The sequence below is a fragment of the Puma concolor genome, chromosome B3, assembly GCF_028749965.1.
Source record: "Puma concolor isolate L17-30 chromosome B3, mPumCon1.1.hap2, whole genome shotgun sequence".
Classification (NCBI taxonomy): Eukaryota; Metazoa; Chordata; class Mammalia; order Carnivora; family Felidae; genus Puma; species Puma concolor.
The window spans coordinates 29,310,465-29,329,404 of record NC_141672.1 but is presented as its reverse complement, the minus strand read 5'-3'; the positions used below and the strand labels follow the sequence as shown (position 1 = coordinate 29,329,404).

Here is an 18,940-nt window from a genome sequence, read left to right as displayed (position 1 = left end):
TTGGAAGGTTAGGAGAATCATACAACATGAAATATTATTCCTCCATGTCCCCCTCCTCACCTATGTGTATAGAGCTTATAAGTGCTGTTAAACATCTCAAATGAAGTGAGGTAGCCCCTAGGGGTTTGTTCCAGGGTCTTCTGCAAATCAGAAAAAGCAAAAAGACTATTCAGGATCTGCAAGCGTTTGGAGGTGTTACCACCACGATCCCTGTCCCTCCCCCAAGAAATCAGAAAAGAAACACAGACTAAGCTGCTAATCTCAAAGGGATGGAGGAATCAAAGGGACTCTGAACAATGAGAGAGCAAGGGGAAGTACACCCAGTTATTAACTGACTCCACTCAGACTATTTGTGGTAGAGCTGCTGTCCTAAAATGGGGTACCACTTTCTTGGCACCATGATATGTTTGCCAAGTGGGTTGCTAACCAGGCCTTCATATAAATGACTCACCTTAAACTGGGGTAGGAATGTGATTTGGGTGGAGGCCCCCCCGAGGTCCAGGGTCCCCACAGTTTCCCGGCTCTGGCCATGCAGCTGACCTGTGAATGAGAGCCAGCTCTGAATATCTTCTGCTTCCTGGACAGCTCAACACTCCTCTGTCCGCAATCTCTGTCCTGCTCTTGTATATTGCAGGTGTTTCATAAGTATTCCACTGCTCCCTGGTCCCGAAGGGTATAGGTGAATGCTAACCTAGAAGGATTCTTGCTGTAGCTGAGGCCTTGAAGACAGGTATAAACAGTAACTTCTTATAGTTTCCTTCCTTCCTTTCTTTTTTTTTTTTTTAAAGCACAATACAAGCAAAATGAGATTTTTTTTGCTCGGACCCTCATGTGAAACCCAGTTAATATCTTAGAATAAACTTGAGAATGTATTACCTGTCAGAAAATTCACAGTAACCCAAGCTAATATACCTGAAAGACAGAGAAAAACAAGGATTACATCTCAAGAGCATTTTTCCCTAATCTTCCTCGACCCCAGTTTTGTTTTTTTTTCTCTAAATTTTGTGTCTAAAACACGTATTCCTTCTCCCTGTCCTTCAATTTCCTGTTATCCCATCCCTCCTTGTGTGTTTCTCCTCATTTAGTTCCTTTTACTTCAGCACCTCCACCTCTGTTCCCAGTTCCTTTAATCAAAATATTTATTAACCCTGGCCCGCTCCCCCCAGAACATGTACTAACACCTCTCCCACCTTCATAAGATCCATCCATGATGCTAACACTGTCATTTGGTACCAGGAAAGGTGACTTCTTGAAGATTTCTCTTACCTAAAGAAAAAGGGAAAAAACCTGGATTCCCTAAGGCAATAAAGATTTCCATACTTTGGCTATATCGTATAAGGTTTAGAAAACTACACTCTTCATTTCCCTAAATAAAATTTTAGAACACATTTCTTTCTTTCTTTCTTTCTTTCTTTCTTTCTTTCTTTCTTTCTTTCTTTCTTTCTTTCTTATTTATTTATTTATTTATTTATTTAGAGAGAATGAGCAGAGGAGGGGCAGAGAAAGGGGCACAGAGGATCAAAAGCGGACTCTGAGATCGGCTCTGTGCTGACAGCAGAAAGCCCAATGTGGGGCTCGAACTCACAACCCCTGAGATCATGAGCTGAACCGAAGTTGGACGCTTAACTCACTAAACCACCCAGGCACCCCTAGCAGAACTCATTCCTTTTCTCTAAAAAACCAGAGAAGGGAACTACACAAACCATTGTCGGTTTCTTGTAAAAACAAAAACACAGGGATTACTCTGACTTTAAAGTAAATCTCAACCACTGGGTGGCTCAGTGGGTTAAGTGTCTGACTTCAGCTCAGGTCAGGATCTTAAGGTTTGTGAGTTTGAGCCTCACATTGGGCTCTGTATTGACAGCACAGAGCCTGCTTGGATCCTCTGTCTCCCTCTCTCTCTGCCCCTCCCCTGCTCATGCTCTCTCTCAAAAAAAACATAAAAAATTTTTAAAAATAAATAATCTCAACCGCTGTCTACATTTATAGGTGAACTGGACCTAAGAAAGGGCATACATCTGACTCTTTCAGCTCAAATTAGGATCCTGTAATTTTTTTAAAAAAACACCTTATTAATTTTGCCTGGGCACACTGGAGGCTAAGAGGACTTTTTCCGACTTCATTTCTTAGATGACAAGATAAACGGATGGTAGAGAAGAGTTGGGCCTGGGCAGCTCCTGAGGCTACAGAAACATTTCTTCTGCTCTCCCATCAAATTCTGCAGGTCTTTGCCCTTGCGGGTAAAGAGGACTCATGTCCATGGGCTGGAGTACTCTGCTCTCAGCCCCTGTTAGATTCTGGAACATGGCTGAGGCCTCAAGAGTCCAGAGACCCCAGGTCTAGACTTATTTATCCTATTTTAGGAAATGGGAATTAATATCTTTCACACACTCTTGACTCTCCACAAATAGAGGTCAATTATATGGGTGTTATGTCTTATATATATTTTTTTTATATGATTATCATGAGGCAGAGGGAGACTTCCAAACAGGAATAGAAGGAACTCTGGTCTACTGGCTGTTTTAATTCCTGATAGGATGAAACACTTCATGTGGTGACCTCTGGACCCTGTTTCATCCAGGAAAACTCAGTGATCTATAAACAAGTTTTTAAAGAGAAGATAGATAAGCAAACAGTAATAAACACAGAGAGTTTCTACTCTTGTCCTCTCCACTCTTCTCCCCTGCTCACAGTTTATTCTCAACACAACAGCCACAGTGTGCTTTTAAAACAGATGTCAGATGCTGCCTCTCAAGACCCTCCAATGACTTACTTCCTGGAGAAAAAGTGAAAGTTCTTACACTTGCCTTTAAGGCCCTACATAATAAACCCCTCACACCTCTCTGATCTCATCTCCTACTTCCATCACTCACTCCCTTCCAGCTACATTGACCTCCTGGATGCTGTTCCTTGAATATACCAAGCATTTTCCCTGATTTAGGCTTTTCACCTGCTATTGCTTCAGCTTGGAATATTCTTCTACAAATGTCTTGTATAGCTTGCTTCTTTACTCTTCTCAGGTCTCTGATCAAATGCATCTTATCAACAGTCTTCCCTGACCACCCTATTAAAAATAGCATCCCTCCACATGACTACCAGCATTCCCTAGCTGCCTTCCCTTGCTTTTCTTTCTCCATAGCATCTACAGCACCTGACATACTTTGTAGTGAGTTGTTTAGTTGTTTACTTTCTGTCTCCTTGCAACCAGAATGTAAGTTCCATCACAGCATGGACTGTCATTTTTTGCTCCAGGCAGCATGTCCCTGGTAACCTCACCAATGCTCAGCACTCATATGCTGAATATAAATGAATACATGAATAAGGAATCAGGATTCAGATTCTCATGCAAACATGCTAGGCAGCTTGTCCTTGGACAAGGGACTTAAATGCTCTGTGTTGACAGTCAAAGGAAAATGGATTTTGAGCTCTGAATTACACACCGATAATATAGAATAATTTTTTGTAATTTTTGTTATAATGGGATCCTACTTGTAAATATTCTTCATACATAATTTAAATCTTATTAGTCTGCATGTTTTTAAAAATAATTTTTTATTAAAACATTTTTTTTTTATTTTTTAAAATGTTCATTTATTCCTTTTTGAGAGACAGAGAGCGCACAAGCAGGGGAGGGGCAGAGAGGGAGGGAGATACAGAATTGCAAGCAGGTTCCAGGCTTTGAGCTGTCTCCAGGAGCAGAACCTGATGTGGGGTTCGAACCTATGAACTGTGAGATCATGACCTGAGCCAAAGTCGGACATTCAATCAATTGAGCCACCCCAAAAAATTTTTTAATGTTTATTTTTGAGAGAAAGAGAGAGCATGAGCAGGGGAGGAGCAGAGAGGAGACACAGAATCTGAAGCAGGCTCCAGGCTCTGAGCTGTGAGCACAGAGCCTGATGCAAGGCTCAAACTCACAAGCTGTGAGATCGTGACCTGAGCCAAAGTTGGACACTTAACCAACTGAGCTACCCAGGCACCCCCCTTCAATAATTTTTTTGAAGTTGATTTTTTATTTATTTTGAAAGAGAGAGAGAGAGCAAGTGGGAAAGGGGCAGAAAGAGAGGGAAGCAAAATTCCAAGCAGGCTCCGCACTATCAGCACAAAGCCCGATGCAAGACTCAACTCACAAACCACGAGATCATGACCTGAGCTGAAATCAAGAGTCGGATGCTTAACCAACTGAGCCACCCAGGCACCCCTAGAGTTTGCATGTTTTATGCAAAATAAGTATGCACAATAATGCTAAAAATACTGAGTTTAAAAAAACTTCTCTACTTAAATTTTTTACTTGAATAAGAAATTTAAATGGATGATCTTTAAAAATCTCTCACACTTAAAATTCCATGATTCTTCTCAAAAGCTTTATGCTGAGATGCTACTAAACAATAAATGAGTCAACCAAGAAATCAAAGAAGAGGGGCACCTGGGTGGCTCAGTTGGTTGAACATCTCTTGATTTCGGCTCAGGTCATGATCCCAGGGTCGTGGGATTGAGCCCCACGTTGGACTCCATGCTGAGTGTGGAGCCTGCTTAAGATTCTCTCCCTTTGCCCCTCTCCCCCTCTCGTGTGTGCTCTCTCTAAAATAAAAAAAATAAAAAATAATTTAAATTGAAAAAAATCAAAAAAGAAATAAAAAATTACATGGAGACAAATGAAAATGAAAACCCAACAGTCTAAAATCTTTGGGATGTAATAGGGGCACGTGGGTGGCTCAGTCGGTTAAGTGACTGACTTCGGCTCAGGTCATGATCTCACTGTTCATGAGTTCAAGCCTTACATCAGGCTCTGTGCTGACAGCTTGGAGCCTGGAGCCTGCTTTGGATTCTGTGTCTCCCTCTGTCTCTATTCCTTCTCTGCTTGCTCTCTCTCTCTCTCTCTCAAAAATAAAGATAGATTAAAAAAATTTTTTTTAATCTTTGGGATGTAGCAAAAGTGGTCTAAGAGGGAAGTTTACAGCAATACAGGCCTATCTCAAGAAGCAAGAAAAATCTCAAATAAGCAACCTAACCTTACACCTAAAGAAGCTAGAAAAAGAACAAAAACCCAAAACCAGCAAAAGGAAGGAAACAGCATTAGAGCAGAAATAAATGATATAGGGAAAAAAAAAAACAAACACATCTATGAAACCAGGAGCTGGTTCTTTGAAAAGATCAACAAAATTGATAAACCTCTAGCCAGATTCATTAAAAATAAGAAAAAGAGAGAGAGAGAAAATTCAAATAAACAAAAATACAACGAAAGGAGAAATAACAATTGATATCACAGAAACACAAATAAGAGATTATAAAAAATTATATGTCAACAAATTGGACAAAGAAATGGATAAATTCCTAGAAACATATAACCTCCTAATACTGAAACAGAAAGGAACAGAAAATTCAAGCATATGGATAACCAACAAAGAAACTGAATTAGTAATCAAAAAACTCCCAACAAGCAAAAGTTGAGATCAGATGGCTTCACAGGTGAATTCTACCTAATATTTAAAGAAGAATTAATACCTATTCTTTTCAAACTATTCCAAAGAATAGAAGAGGAAAAAACCTTCCAAATTCATTCTATAAGTCCAGCATTACTCTGGTACCAAAACCAGATAAAGATACCACAAAAAAAGAGAACTACAAGCCAAAATCTCTGATGGTGCAAAAATCCTCAACAAAATACTAGCAAACCAAATCCAACAATACATTAAAAAAAAAATCATTTACCACAATCAAGTGGGATTTATTCCCAGGATGCAAGGGTGGTTCAATATTTGCAAGTCAATCAACGTGATACATCACATCAATATCAGAAAGGATAAAAACCATGTGATCATTTCAATAGATGCAGAAAAAGCATCTGACAAAGTATAATATCCATTCATGATAAAAAACCAGCAACAAAGTAAGAAGTTTAGAGGGAACATACCTCAGCATAATAAAGTCCTATATGAAAAACCCACAGCACCACACTCAATGGGGAAAAACAGAGAGCTTTTCTCCTAAGATCAGGAACACGACAAAGCTGTCTACTCTTATCACTTTTATTCAACATAGTACTGGAAGTCCTAGACATGGCAGACAAAATAAATACATAAAAGGTATCCAAATTGGTAAAGAAGTAAAATTTTCACTATTTGCAGATAACATGAGACTACATATAGAAAACCCCAAAGACTCCACCAAAAACTGCTAGAACTGACAAATGAATTCAGTAATGTTATAGGATATAAAATCAACGTACACAAATCATATTAATGCATATTAGTGTGCATTTCTACATACTAATAATGAAGCAGCAGAAAGAGAATTTAAGAAAATAACTAACTCCATTTACAAATGCATCAAGAGGCACCTCGGTGGCTCAGTCGTTTGAACATCCAACTTCAGCTCAGGTCATGATTTCATGGTTTGTGGGTTTGAGCCCCACATCAGGCCCTGTCTGTGCCGACAGCTCAGAGCCTGAAGCCTGCTTTGGATTCTGTGTTTCCCTCTCTCTGCCCCTCCTCAGCTTGTGCTCTACCTCTGTCTCTCAAAAATGAATAAAAGTTAAAAAAACAAATTAAAAAAATAATAAGGGGGCACCTGGGAGGCTCAGTCAGTTGAGGATCTAACTCTTGGTTTCTGCTCAGGTCATGATCCTGGGGTCATGGGATCAAGCCCCAAGTTGGACTCCATGCTGAGTGAGCATGGAGCCTGCTTAAGATATATTTTCTCTCTCTCTCTCTCTCCCCCCCCTTCCCCTCCCCCTTCTCTCCCGGTCACACTCTCTCTCAAATGGAATAATAATAATGATGATAATAATAATAGATACCTAAGAATAAACCTAACCAAAGAGGTGAAAGACCTGTATAGTTTTCAACTGTAAAACACCGATGAAGGAAACTGCAGGTGACACAAAGAAATGGAAAGACACTCCATGCTTATGGATGAGAACAAATATTATCAAAATGTCTATACTACCCAAAGCAATCTACAGATTTAATGTAAGCCCTATCAAAATACCGATGGCAGTTTTCACAGAACTAGAACAAAAAATCCTAAAATTTGTATGAAATCACACAAGACCCTGAATGGCAAAGCAATCTTGAAAAAGAAAAAACTGGAGTTGGCACAATTGCAGACTTCAAGTTATATTACAAAGCTGTAGTAAAACAGTATGGTACTGGCACAAAAACAGACACATAGATCAACAGAACAGAATAGAAAACCCAGAGGGTGTCTGGGTGGCTCAGTCGGTTAAGTGTCCAACTTTGGCTCAGGTCATGATATCATGGTTTATGAGTTCCAGCCCTGCGTTGGGCTCTGTGCTGACAGCTCAGAGCCTGGAGCCTGCTTTGGATTCTGTGTCTCCCTCTCTCTCTGCCCCTCCCCTGCTCATGCTCTTTCTATCAAAAATAAATAAACATTAAAAACAAAAAAAGAATAGAAAACCCAGAAATAAACCCACAATTACATCGTCAATTAATCATTTGTCATGACAAAGGAGGAAAGAATATGCAATTGGAACAAGACTGTCTCTTTGACAAACAGTGCTAGAAAAACTGGACAGCTACATGTAAAAGAATGAAACTGATCACTTTTTTACACCACACACAAAAATAAACTCAAAATGGATTAAGGACCTAAATGTGAGACATGAAACCATAAAAATCTTAGAGCACCAGCAGTAATTTCTTTTGACATCAGCTGTGGCAACATCTTTCTAGATGTGTCTCCTAAGGCAAGGAAAACAAAAGGGAAAATAAACCATTGGGCATCAAAATAAAAAGCTTCTGCACTGTGTAGGAAACAATCAACAAAACTAAAGTCAATCTACTCAATGGGAGATGATATTTGCCAAAACATATCTGATAAAGGGTTAGTATCCAAAATATAGAAAGAACCGATACAACTCAACACCAAAAAACCTACAAATAATTCAATTAAAAAATGGGCAGAAGACATGAACAGACATTTCTCCAAGGAAGACATACAAATGGTCAACAGACACATGAAAAGATGCTCAACATCACTCATCATCAGGGAAATGCAAATCAAAACTACAATGAGATATCATCTCACATCCATCAGAATACCTAAAATCAAAAACAAAAGAAACAACATGTTGGCAAGGATGTAAGAAAAAAAGGAATCCTTGTGCACTGTTGATGGGAATGCAACCCCTGTGGAAAACAGTATGGAGGTTCCTCAAAAGGTTAAAAATAGAACTACTTGATGATCCAGTAATTGCACTACTGAGTATTTACTCAAAAAATTCAAAAACACTAATCCAAAGGGATATATGCACCTCTATATTTCAGCATTATTTACAATAGCCAAATTATGGAAGCAGCCCAAGTGTCCATCAATTGATGAATGGATAGAGAAGATATGGTGTGTGTGTACATATGTGTGTGTGTACATACACACACACACACACACAATGGATTACTTAGCCATAAAGAATGAAACCTTGCCATCTGGAACAACATGAATGGAGTTAGAGAGTATAATGCTAAGTGAAATATGTCAGAAGAAAGACAAATACCAAGTGATTTCACTCATATGTGGAATTTAAGAAACAAAACAAACGAACAAAGGAAAAAACAAATAAAGGAGAGAGACAAACCAATCTTAACTATACAGAACTGATAGTTACCAGAGGGGAGGTGGGGGCAGGGGGAATGGGTAAAATAAGTGAAGGGGATTAAGAGCACACTTATCATGATGAGCATTGAGTAATGTAGAGACTTGCTGAATCACTATATTGTACACCTTAAACTAATGTAACACTGTATGTTAACTATACTAGAATTAAAATTAAAAATTTAATTTAAAAAACCTTTATGCTGAGAGAAAAAAAGACATTAAAAAAAGAACATAAACTGTATAACTCCATTTATATGAAATGTAAGAACAAGCAAAACTAATCTACAGTGATAGAAAGCAGATCAGTGGTTGTCTGGCTTCACGGGAGGAGGAAACTGACTGCAAAGGTATATAAGGAAACTTCTGAATTTGTCAAAATTCATTTAACTGTACACTGAAAACGTATACATTTTAAGTTATACTTCAATAAAGTGGGCTAAAAATAATTTTTGTGATTCTGTTTTAATAAGTTAGAAGAGTTAAGACTATCATGGACAGGAAATACTTTAAAATTCTTTAGGAAAAGTTGTATAAATTCAAGAGTAACGTTTAAAAACGTGAGTAACTAGAACAAGAGACCAGTTACCAGAGTGCTTTAGCGATGGTGGAATACTAAAGGTAGCAGTCACATTCCAAAGAGCTAAACACCCCTAAGGCAAATATTCACAGAGGGAAAAATAATCATCTGTGATGCAAAGGACTTCGAAGATTACCTCAAAGAGCAGAGCCTGGGCTTTCTGTTCGGGCAATAAGCGCAGTCCTGCTGTTGCCTTCAGGACCACTGGGGTTCTTTTCCAGTGACTTCGGGGGATGGAATCTTTGGCCACCTCTAAGAGTCCTTGAACAGTCTCAGCACCCTTCAAAAGAGATGACCTACTCATACAGTGAACAGTTCATTTAGTGGCAACTGTCTATTCCCTCAACATGCTCAGGGGGATAACAGGAGTGAGGGAGCAGGGGGCTCCAACCACTCTCTGCTCTACAGGAGAAGAAACCTAGATAAGTAGGCTTCTTTGAAGGAAAATGCATTTAATTTTGGTTGAATGATAACAAAAATTATTCTTATATAGCATGGTCATTTTAACTGATTGTTATTTTGTGTCTCATAAATTAGCTTCAGGCTAGAAAGTTGGGTACAGTGAAAAAAACACCGGATTTGGAGTTAGAAGACTTGCTTGCTAGCTCTGTGGCTTCATATAGGGACTTGGTTTCCTCAACTCTACGATGGGAGATACGCCTCATCCCACTGAAAAACTGCTGAGTGCACTGCATGCGGCAGACTGCATGTACGTGCACACAAAGGCTGGTGTGGCTATTACCATGCTACAGGTTTTATGATCTCTGGAAGGACAGAACCTGCCAGGTACATTTTTGCATCATACCACCTACACGCACAGGACAGAGTAGATACTCAATTTATGAAATTAAAAACCATTATTTTAAATCCACTGTTTCCCTGAGTGAACATCTGACAACATGCTGCTACCTCTAAATCATCAGAATTATTAGCAACCACAACAAAATCTTCTCTAAATGTCAAATCAGTTTTTGACACCTCCCAATTTTCTGACGCATTTACCATTTCATATTAGTGAGCTGAGAAAAAAAAACATCTTCACAGGTCTTCAAGTTCAAGCCATTCTTTTTTCTAAGATTTTATTAAGTAATCACATGCTCTACCAACTGAGCCAGTCATGTACCGCAAGCCATTTTTAATAGAAGTTTTTCCTTTGGTTAATGACTATGCTTGTAACAATATCTTTACATTTGCTACCAAATGGTCAATATTCTGCCTTATTCTATTTTGGTATGTCCTCTGACACACTGGGTATGGCATGTTATGGGTGCTCAAATGTGAAATACAGTCATGACAAAACTCTCTATACATCCTTTAATACCAAAGATTTTTGTTTTCATGAGTTCTTCCCTAATTTCTAGAGTATAGGTATACATGATCTGTCCTATATCAGGGTACTTTGAAATGAAGTTCATTGGGTCTACAGTTCCTCAACTGCTATGTTTATACCTCATACCTTATAGAGAACTCCATGTCTATTTTCTCCATCTACATTAATCAATGCAGTTGATGGCTTCAACTCAAAAATCTTAAACAGTAAATACAAAGGGAGCAATCTGCTAAAAAAAAAATGGTGTCATCCCTGCATATCCACAATCTATTCTTGCTTTGTTCTGCCCAAGCCCTAGTGAGCTTGGGATGTACAAGTATAGCTGAGTATATCTGAGGACAGAAAATTGATCTTACACATGACTCAATATCAGTAGTGAACAGCATGAGGTATTTAACAGCAGCAGCGTGGTAAAGTTATTAAAGCATTGAGAATCTGAACATCTTGTTATAAAAAACGCACCTGCTTAGGTTGATCTACAAAAGCAGAAAGTCCTGGCTTCACAGAATCAAAAATTTCCCCTTCCAGAATCGGAAGCTGACCTTTTTGTCCATGGAAGAAAACAGAAGACAGATGGCTGATTACCAAAAGCTAGACTGTTTCTGATAGTGGGTTCTGTATCATATGACCTACTAGATTAACCTATTCCTCCAAGCCATCCCAAGTAATCCCACCTGTGAAGAGTGGCTTGTAGGAGTATTGAGTAAAGGGACAGAAGATGACAGGCAATTCTTGAGAGTCCCTCTGCCATTTGTTGGGGTGGACACCTAGCTCCTACTCCTGCTCTTAGGCTCTATATGTAACCTGAGAACACTGGAAATTCACAAAAAGTTAATCCTCAGGGTCGTTTCATCTCCTCCAAGGATGACAGTGATCCTCTCTCAAGACCACATCCAATATTCTCAATATTCTGGATCCGAAGTATCAACTACCTTTAGAGAAAAGGACAAATTACAACTATATTTCTTGGACATATGGGTTTTAGACTACAGGCAACCCAGATCTCTTTAATTTCACACTGAATTAAACTATATGCTCAATTATCGTCCAAAATCTTCTCTGAAGAAAGACATTCAGTAGCATTAAGATTCTGTTATTCATATCACATACTCTCAGCACATTCATTTCTAGAAGGAGAGGCTGAAGTGTAGATTAATAGGCACCAATGAGGGTACGAGTTGCACTTACCTGGTATTTTCTGCACAAAGGTATAAACATGAATTCGTGTTCCAGTGCTCCCTGCATCAAACATAATTCCATACAATGTGCTAGCACTGACATTGATGGGGCACATGGAAGACAGGAAGACACCCTCAAACCAAGTCTGCTGGTCTCTGTGGAAGACAGTACTGCAAACACAGGATGTCACCAGCATGAGAAAGGCTGCCCCCCATGCAGTGGCCATTCTCCTCCCAAGATGTGGTGAGTCTAGGCTTTTGTTGCAGAAGCAATGCTGTTCATACACCTGCAGTGGCTTATAGGACAAAAGACAAACATAGACCAACTCGTCTTTTGTTTAAACCTGTAAAGGAAGAAATACCTACTACAGAAATCCCACGCCCTTCCCCAAGGTGCTCTTTCTCTATTTTTTATAAGCAGCACAACAAGCTAGACCATAGTAACATAGGCTTTTGGCACCTTTTCCTTTAGAGTATCTTGTTGCAATAGAAAACTAGGATTTAAAATATATTTCCTCATTCTCTGCTTTCATTTGTAAGGTGGATCCCTCATACTCAAGGCTCTCTCTGCCACCCTGCTCTTATTGTTGAGTCTAATTGTCTTCTTTCAATTTCAACGATTTTGTCTTTAGATCATATAATAACCCTCCCACTTTCCTTCTCTTTTGTCTTTTTTCCTATGTTTCAATTTCTGAATTAAAGTTATAAATTTACATAGAAGTTATAAAGTCACTAGCATTAGGGTGTCCACAGGCTTCAAAAATCAGGCTACTGGACTGCTACCTGTGACCAATAATATTGCCAGGGTTTGCACATATAATCCCATTTTAGGGAAATCAACTTAATTTAAAAACACTTAAATGGACCATTATAGGTTTTTCTTGTTGTTGTTTTTAAGTTTCTTTAAGTAATCTCTATACCCAATGTGAGGCTCAAACTCGTAACCCAGAGATTAAGAGTCACATTGCTCTTCCAAGTCCAACTGAACCAGCCAGGGGTGCTGACTGTTACAGTTTTAAAAAACATCTTTCATAGGTTTCAGGGTTCCATGTTATCCCTGTAAGAAGTTAAGGCAAATGAGCAAATTAAGCCAGAGAAGCTCAATGACTTGCTGAAAGTCATAAAGCAGGTCATTGGTGAAATCCTGATCAGAAATCAGTCTTCACTTTTGCCAATCTTTCTTTTTCTGATTATTCCCAAAGCCTCCCTTACGGCAAGTTCTTGCCTATATTTCTTTATATGTTTGTAGCAAAGACAAAAATCTTAGCATTAGTGCTCAGCATTATTTGTTTTAGATCAGTATATTATAGCAGGTTGAATACAAATGATGCTGAAAACCTACAGTAGGGTTACATGAAACAATGTCTCTTCGATAAGCTATATTTTCTTTGCTCTAGGCTGTATTTTCTCCTGGTATTCATGAACAATGCTATCCTCTAACATGTAAGGCTTCCTTAATGGCCCTTTATGCACTTTGCTCAAAAAAGTTTTGAGAGTCCTGTTCCAGCCTTCATCTCTGGACTTCTTCTTATGTAAGTCACAGTAACTGGTTATATAAGATCTAATTCTGAAGTTCCTATTGTTCAGTCCCCTTATCTCTAACAGAATACTCAGTATATTTGGAGCATAGATTGAGGATTCTCAGTCATTCTCAAGTTTGTTGACCTCCTAGGGTTCATTTTATCAAAATGCTTCTCTTCCCACAGGTGGCATATTGTATAAAATTATGCAAATTGAGGGATGCCTGGGGGCTGAGTTTGAGCCTGCATCGGGCTCTCCTCTGACAGCACAGAGCCTGCTTCGGATCCTCTCTCTCTCTTTGCCTCTCCCCTGCTTGTGCTCTCTCTCTCAAAAATAAGCAAACATTTAAAAAAATAATACAAATTGAAGTTAATTGCATTCAGAGTTTAAACTTTTAAAAATAACTACGGTAGTTCTGAGATACTAAAAGGCAGAGTTAGAATTATCAGTTTGAACACAATTCAAGGCTGGACTTCTATTCCATAGTTAAGAATAAAGGTTTCGGCTAGGGGAAAAAAAAACACAACTTTGAGTCTCAAAGGAAACTTTATCCCAGGAAAACAACACTGAAATAGGGCAGCTGCTTGGCCAGATTCATACTCACATCTTAAATCACTCCCTTTGGCTGATTTTTCTTTTACAGCAAACAGACTGGACATGTATATCAGTCTAAATAACTGAAAACAGAAACAACCATTTCAGATTCTTGGAGTATTAATGGATCCTTGCCTTGTCCAGATTTCAAACCATATCCAGTCCTTGGTCCCTCTTCTCCCTCAAGAAGAACATTTAGGGCTCTCCAGTCACCAGCCTTCCTCTACCTCTGTAACTAATTCCAGAGCAGCTTCTTAGGGCTCATTTTTTCTCTATTATTGTGGTTTCTGAAAAATCTCTCCAGCTTCTATTCCCACTAAGCAAACATTTGTTTTTCTGCCAAAAGAGATTTCACATGGAAAAAAATGCATGCTAGGTTATCTGTTCTCATGAAGTGAAAAAGTGCAGAGTCATACCAGGTGTTTAGTGTGAAACTAAACAGATCTTAGAGAAAGCAAAGGATGAAAACATAAAATGCCCCTTCTGCTTTTAATCCCTACCTTCTAACGCCACTTTCAATCTCATTTTTCTTTAAGATTAGTTAAGAATGGCTTACAATTTAGAGTGTATAGAATGGGATCCTCTTTTACACAACCGCAGCCTGAAAAGCTTGCTCATTCACTTCGTTAGTCTTTGCTTAAATGTCACCTTCTTGAAACCTTCCTTGTCGACTCAATTTAAAATTGCAGCCCACCTGGCCACATGCACATCTTCTACCTTCCTTCCCTGCTTTTTTTTTTTTTTTTTTTTCCATAGCACTTTCCATCTTCTATATAGTTTACTACTTTTGTGGGTTTTTTTCATATTCCTTGCTCTCTGCCATCCTCATGTGAGCTACATATGGGTGGGAATTTTTGTCTGTTGTATACACTGATGTGTTCCTGGCACTGGAACAGTACTATCACACAGTAGGTGCTGAATAAGTACTCTGAGAAGATGAATAGTGATCCAATAACTCAGGCATTGGATCCTACCCATTTAGCAATATAAGAGCTGACCTCCTAAAAAGGAGGTTAATTACCTTCCACTGGAAGATCACGATTCCAAACTTCCAGGGCAAGATTGTTTCTTCAAACATGTCAATTATATGTTTTATATGCTACTCAAAACAAAACAGATAGTCAAGTTTACTTTCTACAGACTGGGGAGTATACACATCAGTATACTGAAATTCACTCCTTTCAGAACTGACCTTCTCAAATATCTCTTGCTCACTTTCTCCTATTCACCCCCATAAAGTCTCCTCTTCAATTCTTTTGAGACCCTGGTGCCAGCTAGTGTTTGTCACTATTCTCATTTTCTTCCAAGGTCTTTTCAATATATCTTTGTCTCTATAGGAAACATTAATACTCCCTAGTCAGCCTCCCCAGAGCTTCACACTCCAGATTCCCTTCTCCCATGTCACCCAGACAGACCACAATCCCACAGAACCCAGGCCCCATTTGGGTGCTCACCAACTCATGTCTGCCTGTTCCTGTGAATCCTTGCTTTCACTGTTGGTTGCCTTTTGCTCTTTGATCCTATTTCAAGAATCAAGCTAGCTTCATGAACCACGTTCACCTTTGTGCTAGCTTGCAACTAACTACGTGGCATTTTACTAACTCCCTTCTTGATCTTTCACTCCTCCCTTATCCACCTTTTTTCTGGGTACACATGATTGTCTGGTTCATCTACTTTTATGATAGTTAAGTGTCAACTAGTAGAATTGTTTATAGGGCAGAAGTTGATCAGGAACTGACTTCTCTATTTTTATACAGGATATTACATGTTCTATTTACAATTACAAAATATGTAACTATGTAATAATGTTATTAATCCCCTCCTATTTCATGTTTTTACAACCTTAGTCCACTCCTTGGTAGCTTCTATCCTTGAGATGAACTTAGAAACCTGGGCATTGGATTGTTTACTTAATAAGCATTTACTGAATGTGGGGCACCTGGGTGGCTCAGCTAAGCATCCAACTCTTGATTTCAGCTCAGGTCATGATCTCTTGGTTCGTGGGATCAAGCCCCATGTTGAGCTCTGGGCTCACAGCTGCAGAGCCTGCTTAGGATTCTCTCTCCCTTTCTCTCTGCCCCTCTTGTGCACATATGTGCACACTCTCTCAAATAAACTTTTAAATAAATAAATATTTTTTTAAAAATTAAAAGTAAATAAATAAATTAAAAGGTCATATATTTAAAAAAAAATAAGTATTTACTGAATGTCTGATATATGCCAGACACTGTGCTATCTCCTAAATACAAAAGAGGGATTAGATATAGGCTCAGCTCTTGGGGAGACTTCAACTTACTAGAAGAAACAGACAAGTAAACCAACAGCTATAATGCACATACTGTGGTAAGTTCTTTTATGGGAATATGCATAGAATGTTATAGGAATGGACCTACGAGGCAAATAACTCATCTCAGAGTTACCGAGTTACATCTCAGAAGAAGGATGGAGTTGGGAAGGAAGAGGGTGGCTCCTTAAGGGATAAGAGGCCTAAGCTGGGTCCTGAATCAGAGGTAGGAATTAGCCTGGTGAAGTGACACAAGGAGAATCCTGAGAACTTTAAGTATTAAACAGATGAAGTATAGAGAGCCAAAATAGAGAACAGGTGTGAGAAACAATGGTTCTGTAGGCAGTGAATCATATTTCAAAGAATGGACTGGTTTTCCTTATACAGTTCCATGAGAACACCTGATTGTTAATTTAAGTCCTTCTATTCCTTCCCTAAACAAATATAAGTATTGACTGACCTGAATAAAATGACACAGGATTTCTCAACAGTTTAAAATAATGGAATGGGGGCGCCTGGGTGGCGCAGTCAGTTAAGCATCCGACTTCAGCCAGGTCACGATCTCGCGGTCCGTGAGTTCGAGCCCCGCGTCAGGCTCTGGGCTGATGGCTCGGAGCCTGGAGCCTGTTTCCGATTCTGTGTCTCCCTCTCTCTCTGCCCCTCCCCTGTTCATGCTCTGTCTCTCTCTGTCCCAAAAATAAATAAAAAACGTTGAAAAAAAAATTAAAATAATGGAATGAAGTAGGTAACTGGAAAGGTCCACCAAAAAGTCTTAGTGAAGCTCCCACTGCCAATTCATCTGAGCTCCACAAAAAAGCTAGCTTTAACAAAGTTAAAAATTAAATACAAAGCAAGTTTAAAATGTAACCAGAGTGAAAAATTTAAATAAGCTGAACTATGGAAATGGATTAGCCAAACTACTCAGAGCAAAAGTTAGTCAAGTAAAGCAAAACGAAAACTGGTCTAATTTAAGTATGAAATAGATTCAGTACGGTGAGCAATGCCTCATTTGGGAATATAAGTTGGGACCTACATACCCAACACCAAGGGCCAGAACTCTGGAACACTTTGCTATTTGAAGAGTGTCTAAGGTGAGGGAACATGGTATCTTTTGTATTTCCAAACCCAAGTACTGAGCCTGGAACATGTTAACATCAGTAAATTTCCTTTTTTTTTTTTTTTTAATTTTTTTTTTTAACGTTTATTTATTTTTGAGACAGAGAGAGAGACAGAGTATGAACGAGGGAGGGTCAGAGAGAGAGGGAGACACAGAATCCAAAACAAGCTCCAGGCTCTGAGCTGTCAGCACAGAGCCTGATGCGGGGCTCGAACTCACTGGCCGTGAGATCATGACCTGAGCCGAAGTTGGACGCTCAACCAACTGAGCCACTCAGGCGCCCCAACATCAGTACATTTCTAACCGACTTGGTACAACTGAACTGATAATATCTGCAGACAAAAGCATTAGGGAAGAGGGTACCACCTTTCCCAGTGTCTTACTATGGCTATCACATACCCAACTCCCCATGCCCCTCAAAACCAGCTCATGGATAGTAATGCTATTCCAGGAATTCTATTTATTCACAAATTCATTCATTCATTTAGGCATTCCAGAAATTATCAGCTGCCAATGCTACTTACAAGTATGTCATGCAAAGATGAATCATCTTAGACCTGGCCTTTAAGAGACTACAGTAAACAGGAAATAAATACATGTCCATTAACTATGTCTGTAGAGTTAAAAGGTGACAAGTTGCACAGTTGCACAGTTGCCATGCTCTGAGACTTTAAAACAGGGAGATATTATTTACAGCTGAAATAATTGAGAAGGCTTTATAAAAGAAGTGGCATTTGAGGAAGGTCCTGAGAAGGGGCATTAAGATAGGAGAGGAGTACTTTTCAGGAAACAATGATTCAAGACATGGATATACAAAAGGGATGGAAGCCCCTGGGGAATAGTGAACACATCAGTTTGACTAACTGTCATAGGAAATAAAGTTGGAAGGGCAAATTCAATTCAGACAGGAGAGCACACCAAACACTCAGCTGAATTCAGACTAAACTCTGTAGGCAACGGGAAGCCATTGAAGATTTTGAGCAAGGAAGTGTCACAAATATGAATCTGGCCATTACATATAAGAAAGACTGAAGTGGGAAGCCTTAGTAGGCTCCATTCCGGTGTCTAATTCTACAAATGTTCACTGATGCCCATCAAGTGGTAGTTGCTTGAGAATTAAACATGAATAAACAGACTTTTTTATTCAAGATTCTCAGAGTCTGGCAGAGGTGACAGACATAGACACAAATAACCACACTTTCAAGTTAATCATAAAAACACTAAAAGAGCCCAGGGCCTTAAGGACTAACTCTATTGATAGGATTAGGAAAGGCATCATGAGATGGCATGTGAACTGTTTGTGAAAAATGAATAGAACTACAAAAATAATATAGACATGTGGATAAAAACCAGAGGGACTATAAAAAGATGAAACAGGTAAATATGAAATAGGTAAATTGTGAATGGCTTGATTTCATTTTTTATTTCCCCAAAAACGTGTAATATGGATTTCAGAAACAAGAAAGTACACTATTAGCAGAGGAGGGTATAGAAGAGAGGGTTAGCACTTAATGCAGGGGACTGTGGCCAAAGGAGCACAATCTGAAGTAATAATAATAATAGTGGCTAGTATTTATTGAAACCTTAATACTAGCTAAGCACTATGTTAAGTATTTTACATGCATCATCTCATTTAATCTCACAGTACCACTCTGTGAGGTAGGTTTATTTATAACACCCCCTTTCTAGAAATGAGAAAACTGAGTCATAGGAAGCTAGGTAA

General features: G+C 39.0%; 1 protein-coding gene across 12 annotated transcripts in view; it reads right to left on the bottom strand.

Moving 5' to 3' along the window:
• The window catches only part of ENTPD5 (ectonucleoside triphosphate diphosphohydrolase 5 (inactive)), a 48,632-nt gene that overhangs the window by 14,261 nt on the left and 15,431 nt on the right, over nt 1-18,940 (bottom strand). For 3 of the 12 annotated variants that reach the window (XM_086709297.1, XM_086709295.1, XM_086709296.1), the window contains exons 4-11: nt 13,827-13,899; nt 11,712-11,997; nt 10,986-11,065; nt 9,330-9,473; nt 1,191-1,266; nt 877-912; nt 452-540; nt 61-140 (exon numbers count right to left, since the gene is read on the bottom strand). In XM_086709297.1, coding sequence (XP_086565423.1) covers nt 61-140; nt 452-540; nt 877-912; nt 1,191-1,266; nt 9,330-9,473; nt 10,986-11,065; nt 11,712-11,928 — 722 coding nt within the window. In that variant the 5' untranslated portion in view covers nt 11,929-11,997; nt 13,827-13,899. Of the gene's footprint in view, nt 1-60; nt 141-451; nt 541-876; nt 913-1,190; nt 1,267-9,329; nt 9,474-10,985; nt 11,066-11,711; nt 11,998-13,826; nt 13,900-14,837; nt 14,916-15,270; nt 15,612-18,940 lie in introns of those variants that run through there. The other 9 variants (XM_086709302.1, XM_086709303.1, XM_086709299.1 and 6 more) reach the window with 9 other exon arrangements.